Source organism: Equus przewalskii, chromosome 22 (genome assembly GCF_037783145.1).
Source record: "Equus przewalskii isolate Varuska chromosome 22, EquPr2, whole genome shotgun sequence".
In the NCBI taxonomy this organism is placed as follows: Eukaryota; Metazoa; Chordata; class Mammalia; order Perissodactyla; family Equidae; genus Equus; species Equus przewalskii.
In genome coordinates, this window is record NC_091852.1 from 1262927 (window position 1) to 1279889 (window position 16963).

General features: G+C 38.9%; 1 protein-coding gene and 1 long non-coding RNA gene across 18 annotated transcripts in view; one reads left to right on the forward strand and one right to left on the reverse strand.

Annotated features, from left to right (window-relative positions):
• ERCC6L2 (ERCC excision repair 6 like 2) overlaps window positions 1–16963 on the reverse strand; it is a 144232-nt gene that overhangs the window by 121123 nt on the left and 6146 nt on the right. For 5 of the 16 annotated variants that reach the window (XM_008528595.2, XM_070589909.1, XM_070589908.1 and 2 more), the window contains exon 1: window positions 389–1553. The exons of 2 other annotated variants lie outside the window; for them this stretch is intronic. In XM_008528595.2, coding sequence (XP_008526817.2) covers window positions 389–434 — 46 coding nt within the window. In that variant the 5' untranslated portion in view covers window positions 435–1553. Of the gene's footprint in view, window positions 1–40; window positions 1587–16963 lie in introns of those variants that run through there. 9 more of the 16 variants (XM_070589903.1, XM_008528597.2, XM_008528598.2 and 6 more) reach the window with 9 other exon arrangements.
• The window catches only part of LOC139078461 (uncharacterized), a 113923-nt gene continuing 98457 nt past the window's right edge, over window positions 1498–16963 (forward strand). For both annotated transcript variants that reach the window (XR_011531419.1, XR_011531418.1), the window contains exon 1: window positions 1498–1919. This is a non-coding gene — a long non-coding RNA (uncharacterized lncRNA). The remainder of the gene's footprint in view (window positions 1920–16963) is intronic.

Genomic DNA, 16963 nt, shown 5'->3' on the forward strand with positions numbered 1-16963 from the left:
TATAAAGAATAAAAATATCAAATATTTACTCAGCGCTTACTATGGGCTAGACGCTGGGTCACGTAAGTGCTTGACATTCACCTTCTCATTGAATAATCACAAGAGCTCAGCAACGATCTCAGCTTTACAGATGAGGAGATCGCCCAGCTGCTCAGCAAGTAACTGTCAGAGCCAGCACAGATCCAAGGGCAGCCTGACTCCAGATCCAGGTTCTCAGGACTGACCGTAAACAACTGGTCCCTGCCCTGGAGGGCGTTGACGATCTCCAGCTGTCACTCAGAGGAGCCACAGGCCCAAACCCTAACCCCAAGGGAACTGGCGGGAAGGGGACCAGCCCGGCGCAGGGAGGACAGGTGTCAGGGCAGAGAGGCGAGCTCGGAGCTCATACCTTTGCCGGCGGCTTCCGCGCGGGCCTTCGGGGCAGAGGGATCCATCTGGCCAGGGGGAGGGGCCTGGCAGCCCGGCTGCCCTGAACGCCCGACCGGCGGCGGAGCGCGCGAGGAGGCGGCGGGCGGACCGCGGCCAACACCCGCTCCCGCCGCCCTCCGAGCATCGCCCGCCCGGAGCCCGACGCCACGGGACGGGAGGGAGCAAAGGCGGAGCCGGCGGGGCCCAGGGAGGCGGGATGGCGGCGTCCGAGGCAACGGCAGAGCCGGAGCACGCTATGCAAGCTGGCAAGTCGGCGCTCACCTAATCGTCCCGGGCTCCGCCGCCGAGGCAAGACCCACAACGGGCATGTCGACCCCCCACCCTTCCTCTCAGCGCTGAGCCTCCTCTAGCACCCGCCGCAACTTCCACCCTGACTTGGAAAATCCCGCGAGAACGGGCTCCGAACTGTCATCGGAATGTCGCGAGAACAAAATCTTGTTTTTTACAAGGGCGGGGCAGTGTTCCGGCCGTCTCTCCGCCCGGAAGCCTGTAACACAAGGTCCGTGCGAGTTGCAAGTATCGCGAGGTTTGATGTGGCCTGCCTGCCTGGTGTTGATCTGGCGGCGAGGAGAGAGCCCGGGAGGTGTTCGCGGGCTCGGTCCCGCTGTGGTGCATTAAGGGCCAGCGAGAAGGGTGGCGGCCTGGCGGGAGACCGCCGTGCCCGGGTCGTGGCCTCTGGCTTCTGTTTGCGCTTGGGCGCTTCGTCGTGTCGCCGCCCGCGCGGGCGCTCTGGGAGGCGGCGATGCCCTCGATGCTGAGGCGTCGCCGGGCGTACGCGACTGCTGAGGGCGCAGAACCGGCCGCCGGCGCCTGGGCGCAAGGCCGAGGTGAAACGCTGAAGATTCGCCGCGTTCTCCGTGTGCCGTCTGAGGCTGCCGGCCGTCTGGATGATCCGTGACGGGAAGACGCTAAGCAAATCATGAAGCTGCTTTTGTGGGCATCTTCGGGGTAGCCTGCCACCAACGGGTTAATGGAGACGGTTTACCTAACGCTTCTCCATGCGCTGTACAGTGTTCATCCAACACGGGGCCCTGCACGTGTCGGAATGCCCGCCTGGCCCGCACGGCGCTTCCTGGAGCTGGGTCAGCCCGAATGGGCCTGTGCTGGGTCCAGGGCGCTGTAACAAGCCACCACGGGCTTCGTGGCAGGAGACGCGCGAGGTGCTGTCCTCCCGGCCGCGCGAGCTTGCTCTGCGTTCCGCGAGGCCGGAGTGCGGCGCGGGTCCAGGCAGCCGTGGAGGTGCAGCTGCACGCGCTCGGAGTTCGACGGGAGATCCGTTTCCTGGCCTTCTCCAGCTTCCGGAGGCTGTCCACGTTCCTTGGCTCGTGGCCACCTCCCTCCCCTCTTCAAAGCCAGGGGTGTTGCACGTCCGACCCTTCCGTAATCACATCTGCCTCTGATCGCAGCTGGGAAAGATTCTTTGATTTTGAGGGCTCGTGTGATAAGATTGGGTCCACCTGAATAATCCAGGATACTCTTCTCGTTTCAAGGTCTGTACCTTTAATCACATCAGCAAAGCCCCTTTGCCATGTAAAGTAGCATATTCATGGGTTTCAGGGATTAGGATGTGAACATCTCTGGGGCATTGTTATTCTGTCTACCACAGGATCTTTTTTAAAATTTTTGTGAGGAAGATTGGCCCTGAGCTAGCATCCGTTGCCAGCCTTCCTCTGTTTTCTGTGGGTCACTGCCACAGTGTGGCTGGATGAGCGGCGCTGTGTCCTGGCGGGATCCCACCTGCGAACCCTGGGCCGCCAAGCACCGCTCCCCCCAGGCGTCCCATCACAGGATCCTAATGAGGAAAACTATGGCTGTTTGCTTTATAAGGAGATAGCCTTTTTTTGACAAATACTAGGAATTGACAGTAGGTCTTCATAGAAAGCTTCATCTAGAATAGAGCTTGTTTCTGTTTACCAGCGGGTAGAAACTTTGTATCCATGAGAAGCACCTAATTCATCCGGTGTGTGTGAGCTGCTGGCCCTCACACGTGGTTAGGAGGTTAAGTCATTTAACCTCACTGCTTCAGTGTCCTCACCCGTGACAGCAAAGAGGCTGATAAAAGTAACCTACCTAAAAAGCGTTATTGTAGGAATTAAATAAGTAGTAACGACTATGTATTGCTATTACTGTTGTTATCCATGGACTGCGTCCACTTCAAAGTTGCACATTCTGCATAGCCGTTGCTTCCCTTTAATATTTTGGTTAATAGAAGTACATTATTACTTAGATTAGAATTATAGACTAGATTCTAACTTAAAACACCATGGGTCATAAGGCATATTATTTAGGTACAGCTGACAGAAGAGGAAGAAACTGCTTATTATAATTGTAACTCTTGATTTTAACATCCACCCTGATAGTGGAAATTTTTTAATGTAGAGAAAAATCTGCATTTTGAAATTGATAAAATACATCTATTTTACTTAAGCTCTTTTCACATTGTCCCTTAAATCAATGGCAATTGGAAATTTCAGTCAGGCTTACTTTTTTTCCTACAAGGACCACAGACAAAGTTTCATTTTTCCCCCACTGAAAGGATTAGTTGTATAAAATTGTATTCTTCCAGGGGTCCTTTGATTTAGGATGTTGATCCTTAAAGAGCTGACCTCTGAATAGAAGTGATAAGACAGATTCAGAAGTAAAATTTGATTTTAATGAAAGAGATCATCTGGTTGAAGGAATACTCTTGTGACTAACAGAAGAGGAAAGGACTTCAATTTCTGAGTGTTATTTAACCTCACCACCATATGATGCATAGTGAAGAAGAAATAATCATGACATAAAAATATGTTTTTAGCAAATTAGGTGCCTCACAAAATTAGACATTCTTAAACATTCCTTCTCCACTCAAGAGTAGCTTTTGTCTGAGGCCATCGCAATGACATCTTTGTATAGGTGCTGATGTTGTAAACATTCAAGACTGTAATGCTAATCACTGCAAAGTGAAATTGAAAGTCTTGTAAATATTGAGGAATTCCTGAAGTCAATGCAAATTATTCTGGGTAACTAAATCACGTGCAAAACCATTGGCAAAGGAGAATCTAGCAAAATCAAGCCTATTAAAAATACAAAAAGAAAAAACACAGATGATGACAGCATAGGCATTTCAAAAGAATATTAAAGTCATGTACCACATAACGATGTTTCAGTGAATGACAGACCACATATTTATAGTGATCCCATAAGATTAGTACCGTATAGCCTAGATGTATAGTAGGCTATACCATCTGTTTGTGTAAGTGTACTCTGATCATACGACGACATTGCCTAACGATGCATTTCTCAGAACATATCCCTATCATTCATTGAAACATGACTATACTTGCGTATGAAAGAGATCTTTGAGAAAGGTGATTAAACTTTCTAATATTTTACCAAAAAATAGTTTATATTCACACTGCAAAAGTCAAATATATGTGGTTCATAGACTCCAAAATTGTGAGTTAATCCAGCAAAAAGGCTCAAGGAAAAAATAGGCATATGTCTTAATCCATCTGGGCTGCTGTAACAAAATTCCACAGACCAAGTAGCTTATTAAACAACATAAATTTATTTCTTACAGTTCTGGAGGCTGGGGAGTCCAGGATCAAGGCATCAGCATAATTGCATTCTGATGAGAGCCCTCTTCCTCGTTCATAGCTGGCACTTTCTTGCTGTGTCCTCACATGGTGGAAGGGGCTAGAGAGCTATGTGGTATCTCTTTTTTAGTTTTTAGGAGCACTAATCCCATTCATGAGGGCTCCATCTCGTGACCTAATGACCTCCCAAAGGCCCCACCTTGTAATACCATTACGTTGAGTTTTAGGAGTTCAGCCCGTAAGTTTTGAGCGGACACAAACATTCAATCCATAGCAGTATGAACACAAGAAACTGACAAATAAGAAAACACAAGAAATTGAGTTTTAGACTTTCATTTAGATGATTTTAGGCTGTAGCATTTCTCCCTTGATACAGTGTTCCAGCCATGTATTAAGGGGAAGAAAGGAATAACGAAGAAGAGATGAGTGAAGGCAAAGTAGAGATGGTAGAAATAGATGTATACTTTGCTAGTAAGTAACCTAAACCTTAAAGTTTAAAAGTTGATGTTGTACAACAGTGTGAATATACTTAACATGACAGAGCTGTACACTTAAAAATGGTTAAGGTAAATTTTATGTGTGTTTTTTTTTATGACAAAAAACAAAAGAAAAAACTCAGGTCAACAAAAGGATAATTTGAGGTATGAGCAAGGTATAGTGAAAGATAGTGAATAGCGGGTTCGTGTTAGGAATATGATGAGTACTATTACATCTTGTTCCTTCACCAATACCATTTTTACTTCATAGACTCATTGAATATTAGAACTTGAGGGAATCTTAGGGATCCCTTGATCCAGTGCTCTAATTTAAAGATAATAAAATAGTTTGAGAAATGTTAGGTTATCTACCCACAAAATCAGTACTAGAACATGATTCCTGATTCTCATTCCCATGTGATACGTATATAAAAATATTATTTCACAGAAGATATTTTTAGATTTGAAAACTTGAAACTTGTGATTCTATTTCATTTAATATTTCATATCTCATAGATAATACACCTAAAAATCCTGCGACAAAACACCAAGAACTGCAGGTTGAAATTTGTTGTTAGTACTGTTGAGTTGATTCTCACTCCTAGCAGCCCTGTGTACAGTAGAGCAGAACCCTGACCTATCTTTTTGTGTCACCCTCTCACCTTCCAGCATTCTATCAGATGATGCTCCACTGCTATTCCTAGGGTCTTCATGGCCAATTTTTTTGGAAGTGGGTGGCCAGGTCCTTCTTCCTAGTCTGTCCAGTCTGGAAGCTCTGCTGAAGCCTGTGCACCGTGGGTGACCTTGCTGAAATACCGGTGGCAGAGCTTTCAGCATCACAGCAACATGCAGCCGCCACAGTTTGACAACCGACAGATGGGTGGTGTGGTTCCCTGCCTGGGAAATGAACCCAGGCTGTGGTGGTGAGAGTGCCGAATTTTAAACACTAGATCAGGGCTAGCTACAGGTTAAAATACTTTTATAAAAATATTCAGAATACATAGCTGAGCTTGCAAAAAAGTATGTAAAATACTAATAGGCCGAAAATAAGGAGGAGCTGAAAACTAGATTATTAACTGACACTTACGCCACTACTGTCCTGGAGGCATTTACCCATCTCACCTACCAAAAGATGTGAATTTTAACAGTCTTGTGGGAACAGAAGACATGCTCTTAAGTTCTCATAAGATCCCAAGTTAGAACTGAGACTCTCATCTGAAATCAGAAACCTTGAAAGGTAACACCCTCAGTGAAAAGTGGGCCAGAAGAAAAATCTGGAGAGCAGAAAACGGGGAAGATGTAGAAGAGAGACTTGTCTGTCTTGGCATGGGATCTTTAGACAGATGTGTGTATGAATTTCCTCTGACATTTTGAAACCACAGCCATGCCATCAAATGGATTTAGGATTTGAATTCACATAATGTGCATGATCTAGGAAACCCCATTCCAAGATAATAGCATAATGTAGTGCCCGGTTAGTTGCATCTGGGTTGGTAGAAAGAAGCAAGCACCTTCTCTCTAAAAGAAAACACATTAAAACAAAGACTCCTCAAAATGCCCAGAGATAAAGTCCTATCAAACAATTCACAACCCCAAACTGCAAAAAACACCCAACAGCAAGCCACCATGAACAAGAGCCAGTAGGAAAACCATGCAACAGAACTAGGCCCCTAGAAATTTCAGTTAATGGAAGTATTAGATAAAAGTTTTTGTGTGTGAGTAGTTAAAATCTTTACTGATATGTTTCCTCATGTACATTGAGGACATAATAGGGTTGGATAGGAGGGATTAGAGGATGGGGATAGAAGACCAGAAGAAGAGAAGATGTTTTTGATAGAACTGTTAGAATGCTAAGTCCCACACCTCAAGACAAGCAAAAGGGTCTTCAGAGGGATCACTTGGAAAGTTTAGTATACATCTCCTGGAATTTGTGAGATATGGTGGACTATTTGACTCAATTCTAGAAATCTGAAAAGCGAGTACTTTGGCTGGTTAACTGCTCTGAAGTTGATTAGGAAAGGTGGATACTTTGGGGACTACCTTACTCCCAGAGTTTATTGTGACAAAAGGATGCACATTTCCTCTGGAGCAGATGTGGATCTTAGATGAGAGAAAGTCAGCAGAGACTTCAAGATGACTCCAACAGGGATCCTGGACAGCTGGATGCATAGGGGTAAAGTAGTGACTCTGAAGAACACAGGAAAGCATCTTTTGGGAGTAAGATGTCCAAGGAAGGCCTATGCAATCTCATGGCAGTACTAGTTAAATAAGACCCTTCCTGTCCTTTATCTTCTTTTCCCAAATCAATCCTGGAAAAGTCAGAAGCAGCCTAGTAAGTAGAGGAGGAAGGCAAAGGCATAAATCATATAAAAGAAGCAATCACCCCTACTTTTTCCACTACACACAACTCACCTGTAGCAGTTGTGAGCTCTGGTAGGGGAAGAATTTTAAGTTTGAATCAGTGTTGAAGTCTTAATTTTAATATCACAGTGGACTTAACTGCCAAGCTGAGACTTTTTGCTTATTTGTCTAGTGGCTAGACATGACCACAGGATTTTTTATTATTGAAAGAGACCAGAAGATTCAGATGATTTTTCCTAATTTTCTTTCAAGGATATGGAGAAAAGCTGGCCCTCAAAGTGGGTTTCAATGAGCGATGTAGCAAATTAACACATTTATATTCTGATTTTGTCTCATGAATCTCATGCTGTTTCAGCATCCATTAGAACTGAATAATAATGGGAAGACTGTATCAAAATTTGTAGGAAATTTGTACTTAAGGGGTAAGAAATGTCTATACTGAGAAAGAAGAAAAGCTGAAAATTAATGATGTATGCTTCGAATGTAAGTTACAAAAAGAATAACAAACTAGTCCTAAATAGAATAGAAGAAAAATAAGAAATAAATTAATGAAAGAGCAATAAAAAATAGAGATGATAAAGCCAAAGGTTAACTCTTTGAAAAGAGCAATAAAATAGGCAAACCACTGGTGAAATGCATCAAGAAAAAAGAGAAAAGATACAAATAAACATTAGGAATGAAAAATAGGTCAAAACAGAAGACAATTCAAAGATTAGAAAAATATGGGAGTGCACTATAAACAATTTCATGCCAAATTTTTTAAATGCATATTTCCTTAAAATGTATCAAAAAGGAAAAGATACCCTGAACAAAACTATGTTGAAAAAAGAACTATGAAAAAACACACAAAATCTATAAAAAAAAAAAACCACTTGAGTCAGTAGTTGAAAACGCCTCTTCAGAAAAGAACAGATCCACATGAATATATAGGCAAATTCTACTAAATATTCAAGGGAATAGATAAATGCAGTATTACATAAACTCTTCCAGAGAATAGGAAAAAAAAAAAAAAAAGAATACTCCCCAACTTATTTTAACTTGGTGAAACATTGACAGTGAAATCTAATAAGGACAACATGACAAATGAAAATTACAATCCAATTTTAGTTACAATTATAGATACAAAACTTCTAAACAAAATACTGGTGACTTGAATTTAATAATGACAATAATACTACTAATGCATCATGACCAAGTTAAGTTTATCTCAGGAATGTGAGTATAGTTGAAAGTCAAAAAATCTACTAGTGCAATTTATTAACAGATTAAAGGAGAAAAATTCTAAGATCATCTAAATAGATGGAAAAATCATTTTATAAAATTCATGATTTTATGAACGGTGGAGCAGGAGGCCCAGGAATCTGTCTCCCCACCTAGACAACAACTTTATTGGCAGAATCTGCCTGATGTAACTGTTTTGGAACTCTGGAGTCTGTTGAAGGCTTTCAACTTCCAGGGGAAGATTTAGACAGTAAATTCTGGTTAATTTTGGTTAACTGCACATCGTAGCACAGTAGCAGTGACCTATCCCCTACCCCCAGACTGTGGCAGGTTGCTGTGCATGTGTTCCTTGAGAAGCTTGCACAAAGCGTGGGGGCTAAGGTGGGCAGAAAGGACTCTGTCCTCCAAATATTGGAGATCTGTGTTCTGATCACTGATTGCTGCTTCTGATCACAGCGGTGCAAACAAAGAGGCAGCAGCCATTATTTTTGCACCTCCTCCCATTGTTACAAGCCCCTTCCCCTCTGGCTGAAGCTGATGTCCTGGGGATTTAAAGGGCCAGCAACCTTTTTTTCCCCCCTTTCATTTCATTTTTTGCTTTTTTCCCCTTTCAGGAGCCAGACATTAAAGACTAAGACATCCAAAAACACTACATAAATGGGGAAAATTAAAAAGTGACCACATGTGCCCAGGGAAAGACTCAGAATTCTAACACATGAGAAGATATTAAGTTTACATCTCAGGTTGACTTCAGCACAGAGACAGCCTACAACAATCACAAAAATAATAACAAAAAAACAGCAATCTCTGGGGAAGGGGGAGACTCTGATTTCCAGAGTTACTACATTATTAGATTCAAATGTCCATTGTTCAACAACAACAACAAAATCACAAGGCATAGAAAGAAATGGGAAACTATGGCCCATTCAAAGGGAAAAAATAAATCAACTAAAACTATCCCTGAAAGGGCTGGCCCCGTGGCCGAGTAGTTAAGTTCATGCGCTCCGCTGCAGGCGGCCCAGTGTTTCGTTGGTTCGAATCCTGGGCGCGGACATGACACTGCTCATCAAACCATGCTGAGGCAGCGTCCCACATGCCACAACTAGAAGTACTCACAACGAAGAATATACAACTATGTACTGGGGGGCTTTGGGGAGAAAAAGGAAAAAATAAAATCTTAAAAAAAAAAATTAAAAAAAAAACAACAAAGAAAACTATCCCTGAAAAAGACCTATGGCAGATATACTAGACAAAAACTTTAAAACAACTATTTTAAAGATGCTCAAAGAACCACTGGAAGATGTGGAGAAAGTCAAGAAAATGTATGAACAAAATAGAAATAACAATAAAGAGATAGAAAAACTAAAAAAAAAAAAAATTGGAGCTGAAAAACACGATAACTGAAATGAAAAACTTGTTAAAGGAATTTAAAGGGAGAATTGAGCATGCAGAAGAATAAGTGGACTTGAAGATAGGACAGTGGAAATGAGGCTGAGGAACAGAAAGAAAAAAGATTGAAGAAAAGTGAGCAGAGCCTTAAGGGACCTGTGGAACACCATCAAGTGGCCCAAAATACGCATTGTGGGAGTCCCAGAAGGAGAAGAGAGAAAGGGGCAGAGAGAAAAGTTCAAGAAACAATGGCTGAAAGCATCCCAAATTTGATGAAAGACATGTATATAAGCATCTGAGAAGCTTAATGAATTCCAAGTAAGAGAAGCTCAAAGAGATCCACACCAAGACACATTATAGTCAAACTTTCAAAAGCCAAAGCTAAAGAGAGAATCTTGAAAGCAGCAAGAGAGAAGCAAATCATCATATACAGGGGATCTTCAAGATTATCAGCAAATTTCTCATCAGAAACTTTGGAGGCCAGAGGAGAGTGGGCTGATATCTTCAAAGTGCTAAAAGAAAAAACTGTCAACCAAAGATCCTATATCTGCAAAACTGCCCCTCAAAAGTGGGGGAGAAATTAGAGCAATCTCAGATAAACAAAAGCTCAGAGAGTTCATGACCACTAGACCTGCTCTGCAGTAAATGCTCAAGGGAGTCCTGGAGGGGAACAGGAACTCAAAGCCATATGGAGAAATAAAGATATCAATAAAGATACATGTGTGGGAAATTATAAAAGCTACTATTATTCTAATAATGATTTGTAACTATAAGTTTTGTTTGTTTTTTACATGATTTAAGAGACTAATACATTTAAAGAAAAAAATCATTAATGTAAAGGCTAGTAATACTATAACTTTGTTTTGTAAATCCAAATCTTGTTTACTACATAATTTAGGAGACTAATTTATTTAAAATAATTATTAGTTTAGTGGTGGTCCTGTGGCCGAGTGGTTAAGTGGTTAAGTTTGCTGGTTCACATCCTGGGTGATGACCTAGTACTGCTCAGTACGGCTCATCAAGCCATGCTGAGGCAGCATTCCACATAGCAGAACCAGAAGGACCTACAACTAGAATATACAAATGTACTGGGGCACTTTGGGGAGAAGAAGGGGAAAAAAAAAGATTGGCAACAGATTGAGCTCAGGTGCCAATCTTTAAAAAAAAAAAAAGAATTATTAGTTTCTGTACATGGGCACACAATGTATAAAGGTATAAATTTGCAACATCAGAAACCAAAAGGGGTGGGATCAATGCTGTAAAGGAGCAGAGTTTTCGTATGTTATTGAAATTAAGCTGATATAAATTCAAATTAAGCATTATAACTTTAAGATGTTAGATGTAATCCCCATGGTAATCACAAAGAATATAGCTATAAAATATATACAAAAAGATATGACAAAGAATCTTAAATACTTCACTACAAAAAAAATCATTTAAACACAAAAGAAGACAGTAATACAGGAAATGAGGGACAAAAAAAGCTATAGGGCATATAGACAATAAATAGCACAATGGTAGAAGTGAGTCCCCCTTTCAGTAATTACTTTAAATGTAAATGTAAAAGGCAGAGATTGGCAGTATGGAGAAAAACACATCAACCAGCCATATACTGTCTACAAGAGACTCGTTTGAGATCCATAGACACAAACAGGTTAAAAATGAAAGGATGGAAAAAGATATTCCATGCAAATAGTAAACAAAAGAGGGCAAGTAGTGGCTGTACTAATATCAGACAAAGAAAGCTTTAAATCAAATGAGTTGTGAGATAAAGAAGGATATTATATATTAATGAGGTCCATACAGCAGAAAATAGGACAATTATAAACATTTATGCATCTAATGACACACCATCAAAATATATGATGCAAAAACGGACAGAATTGAAGGGAAAAATAGGTAGATCTCTAATAATAGTTGGAGACTTCAATACCCACTCACAATAATGGATAGAACAACTAGATAGAAGATAAGTAATAAAATAGAAGACTTAACAAAATAAACCAACAAGATCTAACAGACATACAGAACACTCTACCTAACAATAGCAGTGTACATGCTCTTCTAAAGTGCTTATGGGACACTTTCCAGGATAGACCATATATTAGGCCACAATTAAGTCTGAATAGATTTAAAAAGATAGATGTCATAGAAAATATGATACAAAATATCTCCTCTGAGCACAATGGGATGAAGTTAGAAATTGATAACAAAAGTAAAACTGGAAAGTTGACAAAATTGTGGAAATCAAACAATATACTTTTAAACAACCAATCAATATAGAAAGAAATAACGAGGGAAATTAGAAAATACTTAGACTAATAGAAAACAAAAGCACAAGGTACCAAAACTTATGGGATGTAGTGAAAGCAGTGCTAAGGGGGAAATTTAGAGCTACACATGTTTACATAAAAAAAGTAGAGGGTCTGGCCCAGTGGCATGACAGTTAAGCTTGTGTGCTCCCCTCCAGTGGCCCGGGGTTCATGGGTTCAGATGTTGGGTGTCGACATACACACCACTAATCAGGCATGCTCTGGTGGCATCCCACATACAAAATAGAGGAAGATTGTCACAGATGTTAGCTCAGGGGCAATCTTCCTCAAGCAAAAAGAGGAAGATTGGTCAACAGATGTTAGCTTGGGGCCAATCTTCCTCACCGAAAAAGAAATCTCAAATTAACAACTTTAACTTTACAACTTAAGGAACTATAAAAAGAGCCAATAACCCTGAAGCTAGCAAAAGGAAGAAAGTAATAAAAATTAGAGCAGAGAGAAACAAAATACAGGGTAGAAAAATAATAGAGAAAATCAATGAAAACAAAAGTGGACTCTTTGAAAAGACCGACAAAATTGACAAATCATTAGCTAGATAGACTAAGAAAAAAGAGATAAGACTCAAATTATTAAAATCAGAAATAAAAGTGGGGACTACCACTACCAAATCTGCAAAAATAAAAAGGATAAGAGAATACTATGAAAAATTGCATGCCAAAAAATTGGATAATGTGGCTGAAAAGGACAAGTTCCTAGAAACACAAAATTTACCAAGACTAAATAATGAAAGAATAAAAAGTCTGACTGGAGCTATAACCTGTAAAGAGATGAGATCAGCATTCAAAAATCTCCCAACAGAGAAAAGTCCTGGAGCTGATGGCTTCACTGGTGAATTCTATCAAATATTTAAAGAAGAACTAATACCAATCCTTCTCAAATTTTTCTAAAAAACTGAAGAGGAGGGAACACTTCCTAACTCATTCTGTGAAGCCAGCATAATCTTAATACCAAAGCCAGATAAAGACACTGCAAGAAAAGAAAACTACAGGACAAATCCCTATGAACATTGTTGCAAAAATCCTCAACAAAATACTAGTAAACAGAATTCAGTGACATATTAAAAGGATTATACACCATGACCAAGTGGGATTTATTCCTGGAATGCAAGGATGGTTCAGCATACAAAATTTGACCATTGTAGTTCACCACATAAACAAAGGGAAAAGCCACACAATCATCTCAGTTGATGCAGAAAAAGCATTTGACAAAATTCAACACCCTTTCACAATAAAACACTCAAATTAGGGATAGAAGGAAACTACTTCAACATAATAAGGCCTATTTATGGGAAACCCACAGCTAACATCATACTCAATGGTGGAAGACTGAACATTTTTCCTCTAAGATCAGGAACAAGACAAGGACGCCACTTTTACCACTTCCATTTAACATAATACTGGAAGTTCTAGCCAGAGCAATTAGGCAAGAAAAAGAAATAAAAGGCATCCAAATTGGAAAGGAAGAAGTATTATCTGTTTGCAGATAAAATGATCCTATATGTAGAAAACTCTGAAGACATGACACGTACAAAAAGCTGTTATAATAAATGAATTCAACAAAGTAGCAGGATACGAAGTCAACACACAAAAGTCAGTTGCATTTCCATATACATATACAAACAATGAGCAATATGAAAAGTAAATTACAAAACATTTCCATTGACAATGGTATCAAAAAGAATAAAATGCTTAGGAGTTAACTAAGCAGATGAAAGACTTGTACACTGAAAACTGCAAAACATTCCTGAAAGAAATTAAAGACATAAATAAATGGAAAAACATCTCAAGTTCATGGATTGGAAGACTTTATGTTGTTAAGATGTCAATACTACCCAAAAGTGATCTATCGATTCAGTGTAATCCTTATCAAACTCCCAATACCTTTTTGTTGCAGAAGTAAAAAAAAAATCCCGAAATTCATATAGAATCTCAAGATACCCAGAATAGCCAAAACAATCTTGAAAAGAAGGACAAAGCTGTAGGACTCACACTTTCTGATTCCAAAACTTACTACAACTCTGAAGTAATCAGAACAGTATGGTATTGGCATAAAGACAGATATATAGACCAAAGAAACAGAATAGAGAGCCCATAAATAAACTCTCACATATATGGTCAAATGATTTTCCACAAGGGTGCCAAATCCATTCAATGAGAAAAGTGCAGTGTTTTCAACAAATTGTGCTGGGAAAACTGGATATCCACATGAATGAATCCATAAAGAATGAAGTTGGACTCTTACCTAACACCATGTACAAAAATTCACCCAAAATTGATCAGGGACCTAAATGGAAGACCTCACACCTGCTAGGATTGTTCACTCTAACAAGAAAATGGAATAAAACCTTCACAACAAAAAATAATAATTGTTGGAGAGGATGTGGAGAAATGTAACCTTGAGCACTGTTGGTGCAAATGTAAAATGGTACAGCAGCTGTGTAAAACAAAAAAATTGAATTACTCGATGCAATTTAACTTCTGGGTATATATCCAAAAGAATTGAGAGCCATATCAAAGAGATATTTGTCACCCATGTTCATAGCAGCATTATGGACAATAGCTAAAATGTGGAAGCAACACAAATGTTCATTGACCAATGAATGTATAAGCAAACTGTGGTGGGCATATATACAATGGAATATTATTCCATCTTAAAAAGGAAGGAAGTTCTTCAATATGCTACAACATTGATGAACCTTGAAGACATCATGCAAAGTGAAATAAGCCAGTTACAAAGAGGCAAATACTGTGTAATTCCACGTACATGACGTACTTAGTGTAGTAAAAATTATAAAGACAGGAAGTGTAAGGGTGGTTCCCAGGGGTTGGAGGGAGATAAGAATGGGGAGTTACTGTTTAATAGGTATAGAGTTTAGATTTTATAAGATGAAGAGAGTTATGTGGATGCATAGTGGTGATGGTTGCACAACGATGTGAATGTATGTCTGTATTATTTATTTATTTATTTAGGCGAGGAAAATTAGCCCTGAGCTAACATCTGTTGCCAATCTTTCTCTTTTTACTTGAGGAAGATTGTCCCTGAACTAATATCTGTGCCCATTTTCCTCTATTTTGTATGTGGGACACTGCCACAGGATGGCTTGATGAGCAGTTGTGTAGGTCCACACCTGGGATCTGAACCCACAAACCCCAAGCCACTGAAGTAGAGTGTGCGAACTTAACCATTATGCCACCAGGCTGAGCCCTGTGAATGTATTTAACACCACTGAACTGTACACTTAAGAATAGTTAAGATGGTAAATTTTATGTTGTGTGTATTTTCCAACAATAAGAAAAAGAAAAAAACTACTAGTCACAAATAATATGAGCATTCACATAAAAAACAAGAGAATAAGCAGATACATTTTTAGAATAGGAGAATTAAACAAGGTTTTTGGGTGCAAGTGCAGTTTATAAAAATCAACTGCATTCTTATACACTAGCAACACACATTGGGAAATACAATTTTTAAAAGATACTATTTATAGTAGCAGTGAAAAATATTTAAGAACGGCTAATATTTATCTTTAAAAATATATGCAAAATATTCATAGGAGGAATCATAAAACTACTGGAAACCTACACAAAAGAGATATACTATGTTCACAGTATGAAAATTTAATATAAAGATGTCAGCTTTCTCCCATGATAATCTATAGATTCAATGCAATTCTCTATCAAATTACTGTCAGTGTCTTCCCCCTGGACTTTAACAAGGGAATTGTAAAGGGAAAGTATATAGTGCCAAGAATAATCATGACAACTGTGATAAGATATCAAAAGGAAAGGAAGAAATAACTATTCAAAACTGAAGCAATTGCTTTTTCACAGGGAAGAGAAATGGAGTTGAATTTCTATCCAACACTACGCATAAAATTAAATTTCAAGTAAATGAAAAAACAAATGTAAAATGCAAAGTTTTAAAATTTTTAGGAATTTTTAAATTTAGAAAGAAAGAATAAAAAGCACCAACCCAATAGGTTCTTTTCACATATTCAAAATTTCTAGTCAGCCCAGCACAGCTATCAAATACCAAATGAGTGGTAAAGTCATAGAATGACGAAGGAAGTGGTACATATAATTATACTATTTGTGGGACCACATACAAGGCAGTTGCCTTACCAGACACGCCTTTATTCTAACTCTTTAAATGACTAGAACTGTATTTTATTGTTTACATGTCAAAATTTGTATGTTGATGCATATATGGTTATGTTTGAAATATTTCTTTTATTTAACATAAAATTTTAATTGAATGGCAATAAATTGAAAAAGTTATAAACATGAAATGTTTATAAAAGGCCTGTATCATAAATGATTAACTTAGTATGAAAACAATCAGTATGAAACACTAGCAGTATCCATATATGAACACGCTACTCACCTTTAAGTTAGCATTACAGAAATGAAATAGGTTGTTTAAAACTTAAATGTGAATGCTTTAAATAAATACACCAAAAACAGGATTAGTTGCAATGACATTTTAAAATGCCAAAACTAACTTTTAAAAGCTAAATTGAAAATTGAATACAATTTAAGATAAAATACTGAAAAACAGTATTTGAACTTAATTCATATCTCCCTTCCCTCATATTTATCCAAAATTGTGGTAACAGAAAATTAGCTGATATAAGTACAATAGAAAGACTTTCTTCCCAACTAGAAAAGTGCTAATGAAGATGTGTTTTCCCAAAGAATTAAGTAAACTCCAAAAATCCATTACATATTCATAATGGAATCTTTGTTCCCCCAAAAGATTCCGAAGTAATGAGAATTACATTTGAATAACATCTAGATAATGCAAAGAAATATAGATTTGCCTTCGCTGAGCAGGACAGAAACATTAAATATCTGGATCACATTAAAAATCGTAGGATGAAAACTATTTTCAATCCTCACCATGGACTCCTCTAATGGACTTCAGATTACCTGATCTATAGGGTCCATTTCAAGTCTAAAATTTTACATGATTTCTGTTAAAGATAACTTTTCCCTGAGTTATTTTAGACCACATCACTTCACTGTTGGTGACTTTACCTGAATTTTCATTGCTTAAATTCTTCAAACAAGGCAACTATTTCCAAAGAGAAGCTAAATACACATGGTTTAAAATGTTAAAGTTCAAATTTTAAAGTAGGCCTATGTACTTTGTAAAGATGGTTGCCAAAGTTATGCTT